This window comes from Saccopteryx bilineata, chromosome 1 (assembly GCF_036850765.1).
Source record: "Saccopteryx bilineata isolate mSacBil1 chromosome 1, mSacBil1_pri_phased_curated, whole genome shotgun sequence".
Classification (NCBI taxonomy): Eukaryota; Metazoa; Chordata; class Mammalia; order Chiroptera; family Emballonuridae; genus Saccopteryx; species Saccopteryx bilineata.
In genome coordinates this window covers 111172719-111191438 of record NC_089490.1, presented here as the reverse complement: position 1 = coordinate 111191438, position 18720 = coordinate 111172719, and the positions used below count along the sequence as shown (strand labels likewise).

At 36.6% G+C, this 18720-nt stretch overlaps 1 protein-coding gene across 1 annotated transcript; it reads left to right on the top strand.

Moving 5' to 3' along the window:
• Positions 1 to 7121: 7121 nt before the first annotated feature.
• Positions 7122 to 8069, top strand: LOC136320038 (taste receptor type 2 member 7-like). Its single transcript, XM_066253187.1, has one exon. The coding sequence runs from the start codon at positions 7122 to 7124 to the stop codon at positions 8067 to 8069; it is 948 nt and encodes a 315-aa protein (XP_066109284.1).
• Positions 8070 to 18720: the final 10651 nt, after the last annotated feature.

The following is an 18720-nucleotide window of genomic DNA, read 5'->3' as shown; positions in this document are numbered from 1 at the left end:
ACCTGGAATTACTAGTCGAGCTGGTATGTGGCACCTATGTTTCCTAGGAACATAGGAAGAAAAAGCTGGAGATGAAGGTTAGTTCCACATTGTTAAGGATATTATGAATGGCAAATGAACTTGTAGTTGATTCTATGGGCCACAAAGAGATTTTTGGAGAGTGAAGTAGCGTGATCATTTTTTTTTTTAAATACTTCAGGATTAGATATAACTCTATTAATATCAAGTTTTGTCTTAGGGAAAAGATACCTCATTATCAATAAATTTATCTTTATTTGATCAAAATGGAAGTTGCCTCTGGTGGACTGGGAGACAGCTTTCTCAGATGATATTAGAAAAGAAGAAATGGGGATTAGAGCTCTGAAATAAGGACAGTGTGGCCAGCCATCCAGTTTTTAACCAGGGAGTCCAAGTTTTGGTGCCTCTTTCTGAAAATAAAGCATGACATTAAGTGGTTCATTTATGAATGTCTTTGACTACCCTGTGTTCATAAAGTCATGGTGCACTTTTGACCAGTCACAGGAAAGCAACAAAAGATGATAGAAATGTGAAATCTGCACCAAATAAAAGGAAAACTCTCCCAGTTTCATCCCTATTCAGTGCAGTTTGATATGGGCTCCATTTGTTGCCCTATACACATCCAAACAATAGTGAAGTTCTTGCTACACACAGGTAAGGATGTCTGGTATAACAGAGTAAATAACATCTGTGATTCTCTGTTTTAAGTGATTAATGTCATTGATATGTTCAATGTACACATGTTGCTTCACATAACCTGAAAAATAAAAGTCTAAGGGCATCAGATCTGGGGATCATGGTGGCCATGGCTTGACAGACCCCTTGCCTATCCACCACCAGGGGAATGTTTTATTCAGAAACTCACAAACAATGGTGGCATAGTTTGGAGGAGTGCCATCCTGTTGAAAGATGACACCTTTTGGAAATTGTGGCACTGCATACAATTCCAACATGTCAAGATAGGACTTTGCCATCACAGACTGCTCCGTGAAAAAAAATGGGCCTATCACCTTATCATGCATCAGGCCACACCACACATTCACTTTAGGGGTGTTACATTCATACTCAACGTAGACATGAGGATGTTCAGTAGCCCATATTCAGACGTTATGGCGATGAACACGTCCACAGTATGGAAGGTCGCCTCATCACTAAACACAATCTTCTGCAAAAATCTTGCACCATTTTCGATCTCATGAAGCATATCTGTAGCAAACGCACATCATGTCAGTCTATCCGCCGGTTTGATAGCATGCAACCCCGTAAAACAGAAACGTTTTTTTAACACCTTATGAACTGTAGTCTTGCTTAGGTGTAATTGTCGAGCACACACACACACAGATTTTTTTAGGACTCCTTAGGTAGCTACCCCGTATAGCCGCTACAGACTTGTCACTGACTGATGGCCTACCAGAATGAGGTTTCTCCACCAAACTGCCGGTTTCTTTCAAATGCTTATCCCACCGAGTAATGTTATTCCTATGTGGTGGCACTTCATTATAAATGCGCCAATATTCACGTTGCACTTTGGTCACAGATTCTAATTTAGCAAGCCACAGAACACACTGAACTTTGCTCTGTACTGTTCACATCTTGACTGGCATGGCCATGGGCTGCTCCGCTGTATACACGCTGTTATGTCATCATCTGCACATGCGCACATGCTGCCACATCATCCTACAGAAACTGAGAGGGTTTTCCTTTTATTTGGTGCAGATTTCACATTTCTATCATCTTTTGTTGCTTTCCTGTGACCAGTCAAAAGTTCACCATGACTTTACAGACATACTGTATTTATCAAACTTGTACAAAAATGTGTTGATATAGATATGAGATCATGAGTTCTGCTGTCCAGTATTTTGATTAAAATGATAGTAACCCATTAGCTAGTAAATTTGTGTCATTTATCTGTAATGTTTAGTGTTGTTATGAGTCTTGTTAGTTTTTACTTTTTCTCTTTTCTTCTCTATGCTCTCAATAAAGAATAAGAAATTGGGAAAGAATATCACACTTGGGGCTCCTCACTTGTTTGCACAGTAAAGAGAAATCTCCTAAATTCTTCTTGATTCCTCATCCAAGTCATTTTAAAATATTTCTACCTCCAGGTTTATAGATTTTTATAGATTTCTTTTCACTGTGGAATGTGCCCAAGTCCATCCACAGAATGGTGACACAATTTCAGAAACTGGATGGAATGTCAGCAAGGGTAATGAGCACTCCAGGACAACCAGGGACTGGTTCTGTCTCCAAGGAAAAGGCCAGCTCTCCATCTGATTCCAGAACTGAACCTGGCAGTGAATCTAGAAATAAACATGCTAGATTTCTGTTTCTGTTACATAACCTATACATTTTTATTAATACTAATATTAAAATCAAACAACTTTTATCCTTGATAAAAATATCAATTAAAACTTTCATTTGAATTTTCACCAAATTTTATTGTCAATCTTTTTAGGCTGTCACAATTCACATGTCCTCATTGATATAACCAAATTTTGATGCTCAGAGAAACAGAGAGCTTCTCGGTTAGACCCAACTCTTGCCCTGATGGTACAGAGCCCACCAAGGGACATTTTATACCTCTGTGTTGATCTCCACACAGAGACTTTGGAGGTAGATAAAATAAGTGTGTTGTAATCATTCTATGTATGCTCATTTATTATTTAAAAATATGGTAAGTATATTTTCACACTTAAATAGTTTGCTAGGGTTGCTGTAATAATAATGTACTATAAACTGAGTAGCCTAAACAACAGATACTTATTTTATCACAGTTATAGAGACTAGATGTCCAAGATCAAGGTGTTAGTTCTGCCTGAGGGCTATTAGAGCAAAAAAGGATAAAGTGCAGAAGCACTCATGAGATAATGTACTACAATGAACATGATATGTATGCTTTTAATTACTTAATGGTAACCACTCCTGAAAAAACCAACACAGAATTACATGGCTTGAAAAAAAAAGTAACAGAGAAAAGAAGTATGGATTACAACCAAACAAAAACAAATGATAAAAAAAATAAAAGAGGAGAACCAAACAAGATACAAAACTATCAGAAAGCAGTATATAAAATGGCAATAGGAAACCCTCAAATGTCAATAATTACACTAAATGTAAATGGATTGAACTCACCAATAAAAAGACACAGAATAGCAGAATGGGTTAAAAAAGAAAATCCAACTGTATGCTATGTACAAGAAACCCATCTGAGCCATAAGGATAAAAACAAATTCAAAGTGAAAGGTTGGAAAACAATACTCCAAGCAAATAACATCCCCAAAAAAGCAGGTGTAGCATACTCATATTTAACAGAAGGTGAAGGAAGACTATATGACTTTGGGTGATGGGTATGCAACATAATCAAATGTCAAATAACCTGGAGATGTTTTCTCTGAACCTATGTACCCTGATTGATTAATGTCACCCCATTAAAATTAATAAAAATAAATAAATAAATAAAATGAGAAATAAACAGAAACAATAACATTTAAAGAGAAATTCACTAGATTAGTAAATAAAAATGCAATTAATACCTATGGGATTACTGAAAGTCATCTTTAGTTTGTTTTCCATGACACTGGCACCACGCTGATCATTTGGCCATCACTTCCACGATGACCACCCTGTTTATCACTTCTGCACTGACCACTCTGGCCATCTCCTCCTCTCTAATCACCCTGGCCACGTTGGCCATCAAGGTGGTCTTGGTTTCTATGGACACTTTGAATACATCAGCCACCTTTTCCAGTTCTGCTAGGTAAATTTTCCTGGGCTCCCTGGACATCTCTGCTGTGGGACACACACTGTTGACCTTCTTCTTCTTTTTTGCCATTCTTGAAACACTGATCTCCATGTTCTTGAGAATCAAGTGTATGTCCACTGAGAGTTCTTCATCTGATTTTTATCTTCTTAAATGAGAGAATAGATTCAGACAGAAGCAAAAAGAGAGAAAGGTTTGCCATAAATTTAAATGAGGCAGGTAAGGAATCTACTGTAGCCCAAATATATTAATAGTTAGAAATAATATGTTATTGGTTTAAATGGTACTAAGTAGTGAGCAGGGCCTAGTGTCTACAAAGAGCAGAGATATCCTGGCTTTTTCAAAGAGCATGTACTAAGCTTACCATCTTTTGTTTGCCCTATCACTACTTACTCTCCCATCTTTTGATGTTTCTGCCACTATTTATATTGCCATATATTTTAATCTGCTATAATATATGTGAAACCATCTATAAACCACCTGATAGCTCATCATGTCTGAGAGAAAGCACTGGATTGAGGCACTGTGTCTACCTATAAATATATGTGATATTTTCACAAAAATCTATGGAACTGGGCAGAGCAATAATACAACACCCACTCTCCCCACTTTTCTATCAACTATAGTCTGTAGACAAACTGGAAGAGTATATACTATATAAAGCACACCTTTTATTTTGCCTTTTTGCAGATTTCTGGTACCTCTCATTAAGTCCCAATGTTCACCATCTATTTTCAATCATTTGTTCATGATCTCATGATCATCACCCTTTTTTTAAAATTAAGAGTGTATTTTTTACATTCAATATTATTTTGTAATAGTTTTAGGTATACAGCATAATTAGACAATCATATACTTTACAAAGTATTCCCCCAATATTCTCAATTCCCACCTGACACCACACATAGCTGTTACAATACTATTGACTATATTCACTATGCTGTACTTGACATCCCATGACAGTTCTGTAACCATGCATTCATCATGGTCATCACTGCTACAATCATTCTCTTGTGGATTAAATCTATACTCTATGGCATGCCCATTGTGCCTCACACCAGACACTAGGATTCTAAGCTTAAAAGACACTGCCTGTGCTCTCAAGTGGTTTACTCTTCATTATTGTCAGAGCAACAGATACAGCTCTGTGTCACTCCTTTCAAAAATCTCTTTGTGACCCAGTGAGTAAATTACAAATTCAGTTTTTCATACCTGGCACCTTTCATAATCTGGAACTAACCCACAGCTCCAGCTTTATCTTTCTGTGTTCACTTCAACATGGCTAAATTATCTGGTGTTCTTAGACCACTGAAATGCTAGGTTATGTGCATATATTTAGCCATGCATTTAACTCAACTTTCTCCCATGCCCTGCTTTCCACAGTCAAAATCACATAGCCTCTCTTGTGGGACATTTTCTTTTTCTTTCTGGCTTGAACTCTATAATGTATTCTTTTGCTACTTATCTGAAGGTGATCATCATTATGCCTAGATTAAATCTTCCATTAAATCCTGAGTTCCTTAAAAACAGAAAAAATGCTTTATTTACCTTTGTATCCCTAGTACCAAGAATAGGACCCTGTCATGATTATTAAGTATTAAATTTTATCAAGTTAATGTTGAGGTTGACTAAGTAGATAATTAAAGCATTTTTTACGGGTATCCTTATAGTCATATTTTTATAACACCAGGTAAAATCAGAAGAAAAGCAGTGATCATTTTCTCTATACCTGAGAGAACTCATAAATCTAAAGCAAATCATTGTGCTTTTTTGTTTGTTTGTTTGTTTTTTGTGACATAGACACTTTTTTACATAAAAAATTAGTCTATATAAATGAGATAAATTTAATTATCTAACGGGCCCAACAGGTTAGAAGGGCTAACAATCTACATACTCAGAGGCAGTTTGGCAGGAAAGAGCATGGAGAATAGAATAAAACACAGGGTTTTACTCTTTTCCCTCTTGTATATCCAACAGCCCATGGGACATTTTGAATAAAAAAGAAAAATCTGAAAGTAAGCAATACTTTTTTAATCATGGCTCCTTCACCTTCATATATACTTATATATATATATCATGGCAAACTGACCATTAAATGTTCCTTGACTAATAAGACAAAGTATTATTTTAGAGACCTTGTGCCATACAATTGTTAATCTGAACAACCAAGATAAAATGAGTCAGTATATCAGCCTGACTTGTGGTGGCACAATGGATGAAGCATTGACCTGGAACACTGAGGTAGCTGGTTTGAAACTCAGGGCTTGCCTGGTCAAGGCACAAATATGAAGTGATATTTCTTGTTTCTTCCTCCTTCTCTCTCTTCTTTCTCTAAAATGAATACAGTACAATCTTTTTAAAAAATAAAAAAAGCATGAGGAACCAAATAATTTATATTTAATTATATTTTTAGAACCAAATAATTTATATTTAATGTTAACTTTTTCAATTCCCTGGAAATATCTAGCTCTCAATAGTAAACCAAACTTTGGAATGTTAGCAGAAATTAATATGATCATTCAACAAAAATAAAGATTCCTCTACAGATTTCAAAATTGACCATTTTTTAATTGTCAGAAATGTTTGACATTTGCCAGGTAAAATACAACACACTCAAGTATATATGCATTTTAGTATCTCCTGGAGGTAGTTTTCTCACGCACTTGGGACAGACACTAAAAGAGTATGTACTGTTTATTTGTAATTCAAATTTAGCTGGGTGTTCTGTATTTTTAGTGGCTAAATCTGGCAGGCCTGTTGAGTTTAGTAGCATGGGTCAAAAGAGGAATAAATCCAAAGTTGCAGAATGTAACCAGAGAAAGACAGTGTGGAGCTATGAAAGGGAACTGGTCTAATTTGCATCTTGGCAAACTGTAGCTCAACCTAAATGAACCAGATGTGGAAAGTAAAACTTCCTGGGAAGGTAAAAGGACATACAGCAACCAGGCCAGGGGTCGCCAACTGTGTTGTTTGTCAGGACTAATTAGGATTGAATGAAGATAGCTACAGTCTTCACCGGTTATTCCAGTCTTCTTTATAAGACAGACTACAATAAAAGAGGTAAAAAAAAAAGAGTAAAATTTAAGAAATAGGTATGGATGGCATACTACATCAGTTCAAATAGAAACAAATTGGATTTTTAAAAAAAAAATTTTTCCTTTGATTTCAGAGAAAGAAAAATGAACCTGCTGTTTCACTTAGTTGTTTCATTCAGTTGTGTACCTATCGATTACTTCTCCTATGTGTGCTGACCATGGAGTCAAACCTGCAACCCTAACGCACCAGATCGACACACTATCCACTCAGGCACCTGGCCAGGGCCTGCAGATTCCTCTGTTTTAACATGTCAGATGAAGAAGTAAAGAGAACTTTAATGATCATAGCAGTTGGAGAGTTTTCAGTGGGAATTTTAGGAAATGCATTTATTGGATTGGTAAACTGCATGGACTGGATCAAGAATAAGAAGATTGCTTCCATTGATTTAATTCTCACAAGTCTGGCCATATCCAGAATTTGTCTATTGTGTATAATACTATTTGATTTTTTTATGGTGGTGCTGAATCCAGCTTTCTATACCATCAATACACAAATGAGAACCTTTTCATTCTTCTGGATGCTAACCAGCCATGTAAGTGTCTGGTTTGCTACCTGCCTCAGCATTTTCTATTTCCTCAAGATAGCTAATTTCTTCCATCCTCTTTTCCTCTGGATGAAGTGGAGAATTGACAGGGGGACCCCTAGGATCCTGCTGGTGTGCTTGGCCCTCTCTGTGTTCATTAGTCTTCTTGTGACTGAGAATTTGAATGGTGATTTCGAGCTTTGTGCCATCGCAAAATGGGAGAGAAACTTTACATTGAGATGTAGGGTAAATGAAGCTCAACGTACTTCCTACCAGGCATGGAACAATGTCAACCTATTAACGTTGTTCCCCTTTTCTGTGTCCCTGATCTCACTTCTCTTGTTGATCCTCTCCCTGTGGAGACACATCAGGCAGATGCAGCTCACTGCCAGCGGGTGCAGAGATCCCAGTAGAGATGCCCACATGGGAGCCATCAAAGCTATCATCTCCTTCCTCCTTCTTTTTATTTCTTACTATTTTTGCTTTCTCATGGCTATCTCTAGTTACTTGCCATCAGAGAATGATTTAGCAGTGATCATTAGTGAGTTGATAGCTCTGCTCTATCCCTCAAGCCATTCATTTATCTTAATTCTGGGGAACAATAAATTAAGACAAAAATATCTCGGGGTGCTATGTAAAGTAGCAGATACACTAAAAGGAAGAAATTTCTAACAACATAAACAAATCTGAAGATAAATTTTTATTTTCTAAGACGAAAGAAGACAAAATGTTTTTTAATTATATTTTCATCTTAAATTAATGTTAGGTTTATATGGCTGATCACCTTAAAATGTATTTGGTGTATTTATAACTTAGGAAGTCTCACATAGAGCTTATTTCAACTCTTTATCTCTTTTCCCTTTCCTCTTGTCTCTCTTCTTTTTTTCCTTCCATCAGACTTTTCTTGAAATATATTTTAAGACAAATAAGATATTATATTATTATTAACTGTTAGAGGAAATGATATTTTCCTACTTAGTTCTAAATCATTTCTCCAGAAGCAAATTGTATGGCTAATTAAGAAAAACTGTAATAATATCTTCCTGTTATTTGCATCCCTATGAAAAGCAGCTCGCTCTTCCTCACAGTCCTGGTTTGATTCTTCTCAAATCATCTAATTAAACTTCACCTTAGAAAAGACTCATTAAGGTCACATTATTAATAAAATGATTTGTAATTCAGTGAATGAAAAGAAAATACCATGTATAATCACAAACAAAACAAATTGTAATTAAAATAAATATTGTCTCAGCAAGTTTAAAAATTATTTTAGAATTGTAGATTAATAATAGAAAGATACTCTATACATATGACAGAAGAATAGATGTTCACATAAAAATTTTTATAAGGTAAGGATGACTAAACAAGGAGCCTAAGTAGAACTATCTATTGCTTGTTGAAGAATATTACTTACACAAAAAGCATGCATACGTTTGCTTTAACAAACTAGAACTGTATCCGCATTGATTGCCAAGATACCCTGATAAGATGAGACCTTCAATCAAAAACTTATGTTTTGAGATGTTAAATGTCAAAACTGTTAAAAAAGACATTGATTCAATCCAGATCATCTCTATACATCATGAAGATATTACTCGGATTATACATAAGTCATCTCTAAGATATCTATTTGGGAAATTTAATCAAAAGCACATCATTTATGTTGACAATGATATTGAAGTGATTGTCTTTGTTACTAACCAGCCTAGAGTAGACATGGACTTTGTGTGCAGAAGACAAAAAAGTTATAAATGTTCTGATCAATAAATTTGGTAAAAATAAAAATTACTTTTACTCTAGTTTTATATGTTCATTATTTTTTATGAATCTGATAGTGTAAAAGGCATATATTGATTAGGCTGAAACATTTTTAAAAATTTATTCAGTGCCTTATAAAGTAAAGAAACAATGGAAAGTTAGATGCATAGGCTAAAGCTTATGTTCTTTTAATATTGTCTTAAAGAATACCTGTTCCTCTCCCCCAGCTCAGCTGAGGCCAGTTTATGTGATTTATTAAGTATGGGAACAAAAGAACCTTGAGGGCTAATGGGAATCTTGAAAGCTCCATGTTTAACATCTTTATATTGTGGATTCTAGAAACTTGATCATCTACTTACTTTACAAACATAACACCTCAAAATTCAATTTTTCTGTAGATGGGAACCAGGCAAAGAATGCTGAGGTAGAAACATAAGCCATAGCAGAAACCTCTTACTGTACATAATTCTTATTGGAAAATCTAGGATAAAATTGATATAGCCAAATGAAATAGTTTATCTTTTGAGATTATATTGATTTTTGTAAATCATGTAAAAATGATAATCACTCAAGATTAAAATAAGTATTTGTACCATTCACTGCCAGTGTTTGGAGTAGACTTTTCAGGCTTTCTCTAAGAGAATGTAGTTAAGGGGTTATAAACAATGCAGGCAGATTTTATTCTGTTTTTAATCCTTGTTTAATAAATAGATATTCATTCATATATCAAATGTCTCAGAGTGAAGCACTGTACTGAGTGTTTAAAATAGAGATACAATGTGACAAAGTGCATGTTTTCATGTATAGCCATGGAAAATGTTGTGGGAGACACATAATAATCAAAGAAACAAACAGTTACAGGTTATGGTTAATGCAACTGAGAAATATAAAAATGAGGGATGTTTTGATACAGTAGAGTCAGGATAAACCTACCCAGGAAACTGAAATTTCAAGCTGAGACTTGAATCACAAATATACCCCAACCATGTCAAAGTATGAACAAATATTCTCAAAAACTGGCAAAGCAAATGCCAGTGTCCTGAGGAGTAGCTGTTTGAAGAAGAACAACAAGGTTTGGATGAACAAAGCATGATCAGCAAAGGCCTTTTAGGTTATTAGAAAAAGTTTAGATTTGAGTTCAGTGGGAAGACATTAAAGGAATTAAAGCCATGTATAACCTAGTTTGATTAATATGTAGATTTACGTTCACTTTTGGTTATAAAAAGAATGGATGTTGTATGTGTTGAGAGTGGGGAGCAGTATAATTAAGGAGATTATCTGGTACATTATTCTAATAAGTAGGTAGTTTGAGAAATCACAGTGGCTCAGATTTGGATGTGGCAATAGAGTTAAGAAAGTTTGTTTTTGTTGTTTGCTTTTTTAACTGACAGGAGAAGAATCAGAGAGAGACTCTTGCATTGGCCCTGACTGGGATCCACCAGGCAATCAGGAGTCCCCAAACTACGGCCCGCGGGCCACATGTGGCTCCCTTGAGGCCATTTATCTGGCCCTTGCAGCACTTCCGGAAGGGGCACCTCTTTCATTGGTGGTCAGTGAGAGGAGCACTGTATGTGGCAACCCTCCAACGGTCTGAGGGACAGTGAACTGGCCCCCTGTGTAAAAAGTTTGGGGATCCCTGTGTGATTCTCTGCCCACCTAAGGCTGTGGCTTGGCAACCAAGATAATTTTAGAGACTGAGGTAGAGCTCCACCAGACATTCTCAGTGCCTAGGGCAATGAACTGAAATCAACCGAGCCATGGCTGTAAGAGGGGAAGTGAGAGAGAGGAAGAGAAGGAGGGAAAGCAGAAGGTCGCTTCTCCTGTGTGCCATGACTGAAAATTAAACCAGGACATCCACATTCTGACCAAGCTCTCCCACTGAGCCAACCAGCCAGGGCCCTGAGTTGGGGAAGTTCTCTCTTTTTAAAATTTTTTATTAATTTTAATTTATTGTATTTACATGGATGCAAGTGTCCCATTGAATGTAACACCCTCACCTCCACCCCATGTCCCTTTTTATACCCCCTTTGCTCCCCTCCTCCTAACTCCCTCCCCTCTTCTCTCTAGGATTTGCTGTCCTGTTATGTATATATTTTTGCTATGTATATATAATTTCACTAATCCCTTCACCTTCTCTGATCCCATCCCCTCATCCCCCTTTCCTCTGACAGCTGTCCCTCTGCTCTCTGTGACCCCACCTCTGCCTCTATATTGTTCTTCAGTTCACTTTGTTCATTAGATTAAACATATAAGTAAGATTATATAATATTTGTCTTTTTGTGCCTGACTTATTTCACTTAGCATAATAACCTTCAGGTCCATCTTTTTGATCCCTCCTTTGTCTCAATTCCATTCCTCAGTTCTCACTGTTTTTTATATTCCTCAAATGAGTGAGGACATATGATTTTTTTTTTCTCTGCCTGGCTCATTTCACTTAACGTAATGAGACTTTAGGTTTTTTATGTACAGTACCATGTCATCAGCAAATAATGATAGTTTTACTTCTTTCCCAATTTGGATGCCTTTTATTTCTTCTTTTTGTTCTATTGCTGTGGCTAGGACTTCCAGAACTATGTTGAATAAGAGTGTGAAAGGGGTCACCCCTGCTTTGTTTCTGATCTTAAGGCGATAGCTTTTAAATTTGCCCATTGAGTATGATATTGGCTGTGGGCTTTTCATAGATGGTCTTTATCATGTTGAGGTATGTTCCCTGTATTCCCACTTTGCTGAGAGTTTTGATCATAAGGAGTTGCTGGATTTTATCAATAATTTTTCTACATTTAGTGATATTATCATATGATTTTTCTCCTTCCTTCTGTTTATGTGATGAATCACATTGACTGATTTACAAATATTGTACCATCTTTGCCTCCCTAGAATAAATCCCACTTGATCATGATGTATGATTTTTTTCATGTATTGCTGGATCCAGTTTGCTAATATTTTGTTGAGAATTTTAGCATCTAAGTTCATCAGTGATATTGGCCTATAGTTTTTTTTTCTTGTAGTGTTTTTACCTAGTTTTGGAATGAAGACAATGCTTGCTCATAAAAGGAGCTTGGGAGTCTTTCATCCTCTTGAATTTTTTGAAATGACTTGGAAGGATATGTGTTAGTTCTTCTTTGAATATTTGGTAAAATTCACCTGTGAAACCATGTGGCCCATCACTTTTGTTTGCTGGGAGTTTTTTGATAACTGTTTCAATATCATTTTTGTAATTGGTCTGTTTAAAGTTTCCTCATTCTTCTAGATTGAGTTTTGGAATATTAAATGTTTTAAGAATTGATCCATTTCACCTAGGTTGTCCAATTTTTTAGCATGCATATCTTCATAGTATTTTCTTACAATTTTTTATATTTCTGCAGTGTTAGTTGTTACTACTCCACTTTCATTTTTAATTTTTTTATTTGAATCCTCTCTCTGTTTTGTTTTTTTTATGAGTCTTTAAAATTTCAATGATTTTGTTCAATTTTTCATAGAACCAGCTTTTGGTTTCATTGATTTTCTGTATTTTTTAAGACTCTGTGTCATTTATTTCCACTCTAATCTTTATTATTTCCTTTCTTCTACTTGTTGTGGGCCTTATTTGTTTTTCTTTTATATGCAGGATTAAGTTGTTTATTTGAACTTTTTTTGCTGCTGAAGGTATGCCTATAATGCTATGAACTTTCCTCTCAGGACTGCTTTTGCTGAGTCCCATAAATTTTTAACTGTTTTATGTTCATTTTTATTTGTTTTGAGGATATTTTGGATTTTTTTCTTGATTTCATTGTTAACGCATTTGTTACTTAATAACATGATATTTAGCCTTGAAGTGTTTGACTGTTTTTCAGTTTTTCTATTGTAGTTGATTTCTAGTTTTATGACTCTGTGATCAGAGAAGGTGCTTGATGTAATTTCAATCTTCTTAAATTTATTGAGACTCATTTTGTGTCCTAACATGTGGTCTATCCTAAAGAATGTACCATGAGCACTTGAAAAGAATGTATATTCTGTTTCTTTGGGGTGAAAAGTTCTGAAGATATCAATTAAATCTAGTTGATCTATTGTTTCATTTAAGGCCACTGTTTCTTTGTTAATTTTCTGTCTGGAGGATCTGTCCATTGCTGTTAGTGGGGTATTAAAATTTCCTACAATTAGTGTATTGCTGTCAATCTCACTCTTTATGTTCATAAAAATCTGCTTTATACATCTAGGTGCTCCTATATCAGGCACATAAATATTTAAAATGTTTATACCTTCCTGTTGGATGCTCCCTTTATCAATATGTAGAGACCTTCTTTATGCCTTACTATAGCCTTTGTTTTAAAGCCTATTTTGTCTGATGTAAGTATTGCTGCTCCAACTTTTCTTTCATTTCCATTTGTGTGATTTTTTTTTTACAGAGATAGAGAGAGAGTCAGAGAGAGGAATAGACAGGGACAGACAGACAGGAATGGAGAAATGAGAAGCATCAATCATTAGTGGTTTTTTTTGTTGCACATTGGAACAAATATTGTTCCGATGATTGCTTAGTTGTTCATTGATTGCTTTCTCATATGTGCCTTGACTGTGGTCCTTCAGCAGGCTGAGTAACCCCTTGCTCCAGCCAGTGACCTTGGGTCCAAGCTGGTGACTTTTTGCTTACACCAGATGAGCTCAGGCTCAAGCTGGCGACCCCGGGGTTTCTAATCTGGGTCCTCGGCATCCTAGTTCAATGCTCTATCCACTGTTCCATTGCCTGGTCAGGTGTGAAATGTTTTTATTCCATCCTTTCACCTTCAATCTATGTGTATCTTTTGTTCTGAAGTCAGTCTCTTGTAGACAGCATATGTACAAGTCTTGTTTTTTTATCCACAAAGCTACATTATGTCTTTTGATGGGAGCATTTAATCTATTTAAATTTAAGGTTATTATTAATATGTATTTATTTGTTGCCATTTTATTATTTAAATCTTCATTCCTCTTTTTCTCAATTTTTTTTTTTTTTTTGCTCTTTTTACAGCTGGCCACTTAACATTTCTTGCACTACCAATATGGTTTTAATGAATTTCTTAGGTTTTTTTCTTTTTTTTGGTCCTGGAACCTTTTTATTTCTTCTTTAATTTTCAATGATAACATTGCTGGATAAAAAAGCCTTGGTTGTAGGTTCTTGTTTTGCATCACTTTGAATATTTCTTGCCAATCCCTCTGGCTTCAAGTGTTTCTGTTGAGAAGTCTGATATTATCCTTATGGGGACTCCTCTGTAGGTAATTAACTGCTTTTTTCTTGCACCATTTAGTATTCTCTCTTTGTCTCTTAACTTTGACATTTTAATTATGATGTGTCTTGCTATAGATCTCTTTGAGTTCTTTTTTAATGGAACTCTCTGTGCTTCTTGAACTTGTGTGACTCTTTCCTTCATCAATTTAGGAAAATTTTCAGCTATGGTTTCTTCAAATAGGTTCTCTAGCCCTTGTTCATTCTCTTCTCCTTCAGAAACCCCTATAATGCAGATTATTTGTTTCTCTTCATGTTATCACAGATGTCACTTAGAATTTCCTTGGTCATTTTGAGCCTCTTTTTATTTTGCTGCTCTACTTCTGTGCTCATGTTTATCTTGTCTTCTAAATTGCTGATTTGATCCTCCACTTCATACAGCCTACTGTTGATTTCTTCTAGTGCAACCTTCATTTCTGATTTGTAAATTCTGTATTTGTAATTTCTAACGTGTTTTTTATTATTTTAATTTCATTTTTAATGCTTGCTATCTTTTTATTTAGGTTTTCATTATGATTATTCATTGTTGCTGTAAGATCCTTGAGCATCCTAAAAATCATTATTTTAAACTCTGCATCTGGTGGTTTGGTTGTTTTCATTTCATTTAGTTCTTTTTCTGGAATCTCTTGTTGATTCATTTGGGTCACATTTCTCTGTCTGCCCATATTGTCTGTGTATTAATTAGGTCATGCTGTCTGACTGAATATTTGGTAGTTTCTTTATGAGGAAGATGGGCTTGATGGTACTGACCTCCAGGCCACCAATTTTACATGTTCTAGAAATGTTTCTTGAAGGTACTATTTTTCTTCCTCTTGTCTCTGAGCATTAAATGTTGTTGTACTTTTTGTGGGTATGGTTATTCTTTTAGGCTGGCTAGCTCTTAGGGTCAAACTTGATCACATGTATTACACACTGTGCAATGTCTGTCCTGTTGGGTGTGTTTTTTTCCAGTGTCTGGTGCCTGCTAGACTCCTCCCTTGGGCATGCTGCTTGTGTAGCTAGCTAAGTCTAAGGTTGTTACTGTCTTCCACATACTACCTGTTATGTTGGTTCTGTATCTTCTTGGGTTGGCATCAGCTGTTGTTTGTAACTCGCTGTGAGCTACATGTCTGTGGCTACTGCGGTTTACACTGTTTGTGTCTTCATTTTCTGTTTCTGGGTACTGCGGGAGGGGCCAAACTGTGTATAAAGATCAGCTTACTCCTGCTTAGAGATGACAGCAGCTCCATAAAAGCCCGAGGCTCCATAAGATTTGCCTCCAATTTTCAGCTACTCCATATCCTATTGCAACTGCCTGGTCTTCCCAGAGTTTTCCATAGTAAGATGTAGTGTGGGCTCTGATTGGCCTCACAAAACCTACCCTTCCAAACGTTTCATGCTTGCTGGGTTAGGGCAGCTGAGGTTGGGAATTTGAACTTTATGGGACCCTCTATTTTAGAGGTCTCCTTTTCTGTATCTTAGTATGGGGAATGTGGCACTATGCCAGAGCCCAATAAATCAGCCACTGCTGGATACTCCAATTTTATTTCTCTCCAATAAGTTGAGTAGCAGATTCATGTCAAAGTGAAGCCAATAGTCCCCTCTGCAGAAGTTCTTACAGATGGTGATACCCTGGTCTCAGAGAAAAAAACTGAGAGAGTCTTTTTTTGAGGGCTGCATTTTCCCCTGCAGAAAGTGGCTAAGCCCTTTGACCAGATTCAACACTAGGTTCACAGGGACCCATGCTTTAAATGTCCATGCTCAAAGTCTCTTTTTTTACACCAGTGAAATTTAGCCCAGCAGGGAAGGATATTCAGCACCTGGACCAGCTGACTGTGAAGCTCTTTCTTGTTCAATGCACATGAGCCACTGTCCTGCTGCTAACTACAGAGAGCCAATTTCACCACAGATAAGTCAGGTGTGAGAAGCTCTTCTTTTGAATACCACTATAGCAAGGGTTATTAGGTGTTGAACTGGTGTTCTGAGCAGCTGACCACTGGTTGTGCCAGCCCTGGGCCTCTCTGCAGGGATCCAGGTGCAGAGCAGTGAAAGACACTGCCCATGACTGGCCCTCCACAACCTTCTTGGACATACAAGCAATCCACAGTTTGTGGCTGCCCCTGTTGTGCCCAGGTGCACATGAACATACCAAATTGCACAACTAGGCTGGCTTTTACTCACACTGGCCCTGGTGGAAAGTTCCCTGAGTCTTGCATGCTGTAGCCTCTGTCTGCTTGCTGGCTGCTTGTTGGGCTCTGCTACTTTAAAAACCTCTGCTAGGGTCTGAAGCCTACAGCAATCAGAAATTAGGGAGGGTAGTGGGTGTGGCTCTGTCCCTGGTCCCAGCTGTCAGTCTGTCCAGACTTTTCCCACAAACCTCAGTAGCATATGGCCCCAGGAGTCTGGTGCCTGTGGCCTCTGAAACCCAGAGGTGTGGTCTGCCCACACTTTAAACAGTTTCCAATGAGTCTTTTATGAGGTAGAATTATTAGTCTTAGACTCTGGAGTATGGGGTTAGGGGGAAGGTCTGGCTTCAGCATCAGATAACTGAGTCACTGATGTGCCCTACCTCCTAACTTCTCAGCAGGACCCAGTTGCCATGATTGTGGCAGGAGAAACTCCCAGAGGATATAGCAGTTGTTTCTCCCCAGGCTGTTACCAGTCAGAGAAAACTCTCCATCCCCAAAATATGGAAACTGCAGTACTAGAGAATGACTCAGCACAGGGGTTCCAGTGGACATCACACACAATGACTCTTCTGGGCCTTTCACTTACACTTTACTTTCCTCATGCAACTCTAGTGCTTTCAGCTCTCCCCTGCTGGATCCCCAGGTAAGTGGCTGTGAATAAGATTTTCTGCATGGACCCTTTAAGACAGAGCCTGCACCTCCAGGAGTTCTGTCTCTTTCTAGCAGACAGAAACTCAGCTCTTTTAACAGCTGAATGCTGTCTGGGCACCTCTTCTTGGCTCTGGGGCTCTTGGCTGGGGCTGAGGACGCACACCTCTCAGGACGACTCTCCCTGCAATGACAGTCCCTCTGCACCCTCAGATGCCAGTTGCTCCTGGGAGCAGGCAGCCCTTTCTGCTTCTCTGCCTTTCCTACCAGTCTCTGTGTGGCTTCTTGTGTGATCCGTGGTTATAGACTTCTCTTCGTTTAGTTCAAAGTTGGTTTATAAGGTGACCAATCATCCTCTTTTATGAAGGACAGTCCTTCTTTTGTAAGTTCCATCCTCCCTTGAAAACAGTCCTCCTACATGTCCTCCTTTTTGATATTGGAAGACTAATCTGTAAACATCTGTATTCAATTTATACAGAGTCAATCCATTGTTTGTGATGTGACATATTTGTATCTAAATGAGTATGATTTTCTTAAAATTATTATTAAAAATTAATAGGCATGTTAGCATAATTAAAATTTAAAATATTACAAATATTTTATATGGCATTTATCATACTATAGTGTATTATTGTTACAATGAATAAAATGTTTCTTTTATATACAATATTGTTTTTTTTTCAATTTATTGTTGTCCTCCTTTTTATTGTAAAAAAGTTGGTCACCTTATTTTTCAAGAAGATTGTTCTTAAATTAAGTTGTAATCCAATTTGAACCTGGGAGGTGGCAGTAGAAATGTCTGCCTACTCCATCACCATCTTTGAATACAGGAAAGGTCTTAATGGACAAATTCTATACTTCTTACAAAAATTAGAACTATTTCAGAATGACTATGAAACGGTATAGTATCCCCTGTATTTTGTAAGCAGTATATATGTTGTGTGAGTAAAACAATTGTCTTGTTACCTGATTTTATGATGGGAGATAATTAATTTAAAGGAAACAAAAACATTTTACATTGTTTAGAAATTTGAAGTACACTGCTGCTTAAGATTGAGGAGGAACTAATATTTTAGAGATGAGAGAATGGAAGTAAAAAATTCTATCTTTATTACATATATGTTGTAGAAATCTACTAAATAACTAAGCGAAAATGCCAAATACAGTGAATATATTCAGTTGTAACTAAATATAGAGAAAACAGATACATTTGGAAGTAATAAACATATAAATAAGATAACCTAAAAGAAATAAAAAACCAGAATAAAGTATCACTGGACCTGAGCCTTGAGATGTTTAAATTTCTGGAGGTAAAACTGAGGAAAAAAGATTAACAAAAGAAAACAAGAAGGTGTTCCTAAAATGATAATAATAAAGCAAGGGAAGTGTAGAGAAATGGAATAAGAGATGTCATTGTGTTACAAAGAGAGAGAGAGAGATCAAATTTTAAATGCTGCCAAGAAAACTAGTAAAACTAATAAAGCAAAATAATCACTGGATTTGGCAACAT

What these genes read in the sequence shown, in the direction of transcription:
- LOC136320038 (XM_066253187.1), top strand. Translation starts at nt 7,122, where the DNA reads ATGTCAGATGAAGAAGTAAAGAGAACTTTAATGATCATAGCAGTTGGA.